Raw genomic sequence first — 7,935 nt, forward strand, 5'->3', positions numbered from 1 at the left:
ATTAATACCCATAAGGTTCTTTGTATTGTTTGCGACCGCGAAAAAGTTTCTTAAATATTCAGGCGAAAGATATTGTTAATAGATTTCAACACAATAAGTAACGTGGTCCTGGATTCGTCGATCCCCAGAGGTATATCCAACCTCATTCCTAGGGTCTCTCAGGGACCTGAAAAAGAGAGACCCTGGGAACAAGGTGGGTATATTCAATACCATTGGTTAGAGTAGTATACGTAAGGTCAGGGGATTGATATCTGTAACGAATAAATAATGCACTGCCTCAAGGAGATGCTGGATGTACGTCATCTGCGATTCACCTTGTGGTGACGCCCAATAAGCGCATGCACAGTAGAGTCTTGAATGCTAAAAGGACAGATCGTTGTACAATTGTATCCAGAAATGCACCTAACCCTGAATTTGGGTACTTTATATAAGACAGACCTTCTGTTCATTTTCAAATCACTTCATGTTTGACAGAATTATTTGTGTTTTAGTAAGAATTTAGGGTGGGGAACACCTTGTGATGTCTATCAACGTTCATGCCTCTCATTAGCGTACGTTTCTGGACGTAAAGAACTGCTGAATTACAATTGGTTGAATCCGTGTGCGCCATTTGATTAGATCCAATCAATCGAGAGCTGTTATTATACACCTAGACACAGCCAGACTTATTCTTAAATCTCTACACACTTGAACATAGTAACTGCTTCACTCGATTACGTATGTCATTCATCCTCCAAAGATAAAGAACGGGGTTGAGTAAGGAAGACAGAATTAGAAGCACAAAGGACACACTAAATGCTGCCTCCATTTCTTGACTATCACCTACATGAGCACTTATCACAAGGGACACGATCATTGGCAAGAAACAGAACGAAAATAAAGCAAGAATATACAAGATTGACACTACCGATTTCTTGTACTTTGCTAAGTTTATTGCTGGCTGGCCAAAGTTTTGAGACGTTTGATTTTCTTGAACTTGTTGCTGATGTTGACGAATGATCCGAAACACGTTAAAATAAGCAGCAGAGGTTGTGAAGTAACAAAACAGCATTATTGATGCGATTGAAATGTTCACCTTATCTTGACTTGTTGAATCTATTTTGTTCCATGTTTTTAAAACAGCTGGAGCAATTGGGATGAATAACAACACGGCAAAAATGATTCGTCCACGACGGCTTGTCACCAGCGATCGACGAGACATGTACAGCCATCGTTCTACAGACATGACAGCCATAATTATAAGCGACAAAATGACAAAATATCCCGTACTAACTGTTCCAATTATGGATATAATCATGACAAGAACGGGTCGCCTGAAAAAAATTATAGGGTTAACCAAGTGCAGCAAACCGTATGCACCTAAAAAGGGTTGTAGAATGAGTCCAGTGCACAGATCGGTGAACGCCAAGCCACTTAGAAGAAAATGAAACTGTGTTCTCTGAAACGTTCTGCTCCAAATTGCCGCCAAGATGAATGCATTGCCTACCACCGTCAATGGGGACAAAATAACGATGATGATATAAATTGAATAGTTGAAATAAAAGAAAAATTTGTAATCCTTTTCTCCATCAGTCGATGTGCAACGCCAAGGGATGGAAAGATTATCAGAAGAGGGGGACGTAGTGTTGTTAAGCATGGCCTCGCTTTGTTAAAAAATAGGCTTTTGAGTCTTAAAATAATCACAGTGATTTGAAAGACAAAAGATCAGCCTTCCTCAGATTGTGAAACACTCTACGTTATTGCTTTGTCTGAAGCCAAAGTATTTTCCAAAGTTTCACTGATGAAAAATCAAAATCGAATAACGAACAGCGCGGCAACCGCGATGGAAAGCTGGTTCCCGACGGTTTGCCTGAATCTTCTACAAATTCAGACTTTGTGTTTGATTGAAAACCTTATCTCTTTGCTTTCTTAAAATATGTAATATAAATAAATTAAATATTGATCATTTCACCTGATGTGTAGTTTTAATTATTTTTCTTATGAAACTTTCCATCTCGTTTAATTGTAAGCAGTTATTTTTCTCCGAAACTAAATTTTCTCAGTCAAGGAAACAGCGCATTGTCTCTCAGATATGCTGTTGTTAATGCTAGAAGTGCGATTGTTCAATGCTTTCATTATGTTTGCCTGCAATATCAGATCGCCATTTGTGCCCAAGGTGCGTGCTCTCAAAGGCTATTATTTTATGTCACTGTTTAAACAAAGGTATAATAAAATGATTTCCGATGAACGCCATAATAAAAAAATAAAGTCAAGAAACTGCGAGTATAATAAAACTGAAGATAAACATTCACTACTTTGGTGATGATTGCTACGTTTGTTATCACAGTGGAAAACAATAAATTGATTCGAACTGTGACAGTGAAATCGGCATATTCCCTTCAGAGTGCAAACACTAAAAAGTTTTCTAGAATATTGCATGCGGTCAAACCTACGTGTTCAACTATACTTGTTAATGGTTAAACTTCAGTTACACCACTTTCGTTAGTTAGCCGTCGGTGAATAAAGTAGTTATTCGTGAAATGCAAACAACGTGGATGCAGAACAATTAATTTTTTAATTGCCCGCATAAGGTGCGGGGTGCTATCTTGATAAATAAAACAATAGATTATTTTCAAAGGATTATCACAATTTTGAATGGCATCCTGCTTGGATCAAACTATAAGTGTAGCTAAGTGTATCAGGCTGATAAGGTAGCATGGCAGTACACTACCTAAAACATACCAACTGCCTTAAACAGTTTTTAACCCTACACGCGGCGTGCTTGCGTGGCGTGCTTACTTTGTCAGCTTCTAAAGCATGTTGTAAGACTGAAACTTCAAAGAAAGTCCTTCTCAAAAGCATCAAAGACAAAGTTTAATCAAGATTTTCCAAACTTTTCGATCAATAAACGTTGGCCCTAATGTTTTCGTAGGCCAATGTCAATCTCTTTTTAAATGTATTTCAATTACGGATGTTTCCTACTGAGATTTCATTATTTACTAATTGACACTTAAATTTATCACTGAATGTTAGAAGTTTTGTTTCTCATCCCAAAGAAAATTCATTTTTCTGGTGAATCAAACAATATATTAAACAAGAGGACGAGTGTTTCCGTATGACGAACGTGGCACATTTACAATGACGAAATTTCGCCAAAAGTCGAATTACAGCGAGTGAGCTAAATAGAACGGTACCACAAAAGTATCAAATTTGACGAAATTTGGCAAAATGACGAAATTTAAACGATTGATTTCAGTAGATCGTCAAATCCTAAAGACGAGGTTTGTTGTTACTGGTCACAGTTCCAGATTCAGTATAGCAATCACCATGACGCTGATGACGACCACGAAGACGACGAGAACGACTGAGAAGATCATGGTGTCTTCCTTCCCACTCATGATACACAAAATCTAATCGTCAATAATGTTTAGCGGAGCAACTGTTTCACTCCATTTCGTATGCTATCCAGTCTCCAAAGATAGAGGACTGGGTTAAGAGAAGAGGATAAAAATAGAGGCACCAAAGACACTCTAAACGCAGCTTCCACTTTTCGAAGATTGCCTAAAAGAGCATATGCCACAACGGAAGCAATTAGAGGCAAGAAGCAGAAAGAAAATAAAGCTAAAACGTATAAGATTGACAAGACAGATTTCTTGTACTTCGCTATGTTAATTGCCGGTTGGCCAAAGTGTTGAGAGGATTGACTTGTGCGAACTCGTTGCTGGTGCTGACGAATAATTCGAAATACTTTAAAAGAAGTAACAAAAGTGGTCAAGTAACAGAAAAAAATAAATGTCACGATTACAATGTTAAGCGGCGTTCCGCTTGCCCCAGTTATTATGTTCAATGCACTAATAACTGCCATGGGAATTGGGATAAGGAATAAGATGGCCCGAGCCACGAGAAATCCACGACGCGATGTGACTAGGGATCGCCGAGTCATGTACAACCATCGTTCAACAGACATCAGTGTTATGGTGAACAAGGTGACGGCTCCAAAGTATACCATACTGGCAGTTCCAATTATCGATGTGGCCATAACAAGTATTGGTTGAGCGAGGGATATTCCGGGATTGGTAAAGCACATTAAAAACGAGGCAGCAAGACAAGGTTGGGTTATAAGCCCAGTACACAAGTCAGCAAACGCCAATCCACTCAGAAGACGATGAAACGGAGTCCTCTTTTTCCAAATGGCTGCCAAAATCAGTGAATTTCCAGCCACTGCAACGGGGGACAAAATGAGGACGACGATGTAACTTGCAAAGATGGCGTTAATATTTGCATCATATTCCTTCTTGTCACTTTCCGTGCTACAAGGGCTACAGACATTTGTAGGGACACAAACTGTGTCGTTTATCATTGCCTTGCTTTTTAACAAACGTTATTGAATAATCAGAGAACTGAGATTAAACACAATCTGAAGAGTTAGCTAGTAAAATGACGCTTCGAAGTGAATTTTCTTCTCGTGCAAGGTAAAGCTGTTCACAAATTTCACTTAAATGTTCTCACACGTGACTTCAGAGAGAAACATCTGCTGATCAAAAATTAGCATTTATTTTTTGTTTTGCGTATGCCAGTTGTTTCACCCGCTAGGCAGTTTTATAGTTATTTCAGTCGTGTTTACATCATCAGTCTTGACATTTGTTTATTTATTTATTTATTTATTTTTTTTTTTTTTTTGGTTTTGCAAGATACATTTCATACATTTTTAGACATGATTATGTTTTTGGTCTTATGACAAAGGACCCTATTAAGATTCAAACGGCTTTCATTTTAGAGATCCTCTGTTCCGGATGTAATAATACATTAAAGCTAATGCGTTCTTTGAACTAGTTACGCTGCACTAAAAAACGGATTTAAAAAAGTAGCAAAACGGTAGCAAATGTGAAGAAAATACCATATTTGATCAAATTTGGTCATATTTGCTCAAAACCAAACTTCATGTTTGAACGAGATTTGGGTATATGTCAAAGATTGTAAATACCGCATTAACACGATATTTACACACCGTTGCAAAAGTGATAAAAACGCTACCACACGAAAAGAGATTGTTTAACCTGCTTGAGTAGTTTTACAGTTATTTCGTATTTTCGCCATCTGTCTTGTCAAACTTTTAAGATAATTTTGGTTTTGTTTTTAAAGATACATTTTCAGACACAATTTAGTTTCGGTGTTGTGACAAAGAGCCCTATATAGATTGAAGCCACTTTCATTTCAGAGATCCCATGTTTTCCGGTTGTAATAATAAAGCTAATGCGTGCTCTGCCGGTAGTCCCTTCCTCGGTTCTTGCACCTCTAGTTTTATTATTCCGTTTTTAACACTGCATTAGGAAGGATGGTATTACATACTGTCAATTCTTTGAAGAGAACATTTGTTATTGCAAAATGTATTTTCAAACGTTTGTCTTTTATAATTAATTTTTACTCCCGTGAAATAAAACTTTATTTGCATTGTAGCAGCTGCTCTGTCAGATTTATGCTTTCTGTCATTAACAATAAAATTCGTCTGTGACTGTGCTCTGGAAGTAATAGCTTTTGATAATGTGTTTTTCTTTAAGATAATTTTTTTATCGCAACATACGTTTTCAAACGCAACTAATATTGCAATGAAATTTGCAGGGCTTCTCATAAAAAGACATCAACGTAACCACGATTGCACAGTGATTCAGCAAGTGTAAATGTTTTCTCCTAAATTTAAGTAGTCCGCCCAGACTTTTACCACGAAGGGGGATTAAACTGGCAGCTTAAAATGTGGCATTATATTTACAACCTTAAAACCCAAATGTTATATATAGTTTTAAAAGTTCCTCTTCGTGGTATTTTTTTTAAAACCTTATTTGCATCGGAGTAGCCGCTCTGTCAGATTTATGTTTTCTGTAATTAACAATAAAATTCGTCTGTGACTGTGCTCTGGAAGTAATGGCTTATGATAATGTGTTTTCCTTTAAGATAATTTTTTTAATAATAATAATAATAATAATAATAATAATAATAATAATAAGTTTTAAAGTTCCAATATTAAGGAGTCTTTAATTAATTTTTTACTCAAAGGGCATAGAACGCTATTCACACCAGAACGGCTTTTATTTCAGAGATGCTATGTTTTTCTGTAATAATAAAGCTCGTACCTAACCTTCACAGAACTTTTTACTCACATGAAATAGAAGTATATTTACATTCGAAATATGTACATTCGAAGTATATTTACATTCGAAATACAAGTATATTTACATTGTTTGACATTCAGCTTTATGTTTTTTGTTTTATGTTTAAAGCTGGTTCGTATATGTGCTGGGATGACAGCTTTCAATATTGTGTATTTAAGATTTAAGAATATTCATATTCTGTATTGTAAGATATATTTTTAGACGTAATTAATTTTTTATTCCCATAACATCGAACCCTATTCTCAGTCGGAAAGCTTTTTCTTCAGAGATCCCATGTTTTTCTGTAATAATACAGTTCATTATGCTCTGCAGTGAGTCACAACTTCTCTAGAATCTCATTTTCGTTGGCCCGTTATTATATAGATACCACATCCGGGATGACAACAGCATTAAATACTACTGATGTAATCGAAAGCACATTTTTAAACATAATTAATATTTTACTCCCGTGAAATAGAAGCTAATTTACATTATTCGAACGAACATCCAACCTTGTCTTTCAGGTGTATGTTTTCCTGTAATAACAAAGTTCGTTTGTTTGTTCTGGGATGAACAGCTTTCAATTTTGTTAATTCTTTTAATAGAATTTGTTATATCAAAACGTAGGTTTTCAAACAAAGTAATTTTCTATTCTCATGACAAGAACCTTTGGTTCTTTCAAACGTGAATTAATTTTTTTTACTCCCATGAAATAGAATCTTATTTACATTCGAGCAGTAATTTTCAGCTTCGTTTTTCTGTTGTAATCAAATTACTTTTATGTGCGATGAGCTGTTTTCAATCGGCTTTGTATCGTATTTTTTTGCTCAAACAGCATCTCACCACTGGCAGCACGATGTCATGTTTCAGATATTTGGGTTGCAACAGAAGTCAAAATTACTTCCTGTTCAGTGACATACACTCAAAACGAGAAACTTTATTAAAACACTTCGTTAAAAGGCCTAACGCTGGATTTCTGGCTTTAGAACAACGTTATGGACCGAATTAAAGTTTACAAAGATTCATGAAGGCGATGTCGAGGAACAAACTTTTGGCCCTAACAAGTCAAAGTCAAAGTGTTATAAAAAGTATATTACAACTTATGACAACAGTTTTAGCATTTTACATTCGAAACTAATTTATCGCCGATTGTTATAAGTTTATATACCAAAGGACACCAATTTTTCTCTAATACGGTTCTTTGTTTTGTCAGATCGTTTGATGAACTTTATAGAGTCATTTGGACGAACTAAGGGACGAGTCCTAAAGTATAGGCAATGCCTATGGACTATTGTACAACCACTGTCATTGGCACTTATTCCAAAGCGGCGCTTAATAGGGGGAGACACTTTCTCAAACATTGTGTACCCATCTATAGCACCATTGTGTGCCTACAAGGAACAGAACATGTGTCCAACTCTGTTTAATATTATGGAAGATATTAAACCATATTCGCTCAATCGTGGAAATAAGGCAGATGCGCCACCAGCGTTCTAGGTCTGGTATTGGGATTAAATTACGCCGCTTAAATTCTATAATTATTGTTACTTGTTGGAATTTACTTGTTCAGAAGCGATTGGCATTGCTTTAGTTCTCGTTTTGGTTAGTTTTAAGCTTGACATATTGGCAAAACGGTAAGCCATTCTATGTTACTTGATATAATCGCAGTAACCCAACCAAATTAGACTTACCAAAATGGACTGTACAGTGATATCAACTGTCACGTGAAAATTTAATTGCCTTTTGGTTCTTCAACATCAAGAGTTCACTGAACACAGCACCGTACGTAGTTTGATGACTAAGGTTTATA

At 36.2% G+C, this 7,935-nt stretch overlaps 1 protein-coding gene across 1 annotated transcript; it reads right to left on the reverse strand.

Annotated features, from left to right (window-relative positions):
* Positions 1 to 2,601: 2,601 nt before the first annotated feature.
* LOC146467176 (uncharacterized) lies at positions 2,602 to 4,542 on the reverse strand. The gene has a single exon (XM_085126137.1). The coding sequence runs from the start codon at positions 4,337 to 4,339 to the stop codon at positions 3,407 to 3,409; it is 933 nt and encodes a 310-aa protein (XP_084982263.1). The 5' UTR covers positions 4,340 to 4,542; the 3' UTR covers positions 2,602 to 3,406.
* Positions 4,543 to 7,935: the final 3,393 nt, after the last annotated feature.

This window comes from Pavona decussata, unplaced genomic scaffold, assembly GCF_977016875.1.
Source record: "Pavona decussata unplaced genomic scaffold, jaPavDecu1.1 SCAFFOLD_137, whole genome shotgun sequence".
Lineage (NCBI taxonomy): Eukaryota > Metazoa > Cnidaria > Anthozoa > Scleractinia > Agariciidae > Pavona > Pavona decussata.

What these genes read in the sequence shown, in the direction of transcription:
- LOC146467176 (XM_085126137.1), bottom strand. Translation starts at nt 4,339, where the DNA reads ATGATAAACGACACAGTTTGTGTCCCTACAAATGTCTGTAGCCCTTGT.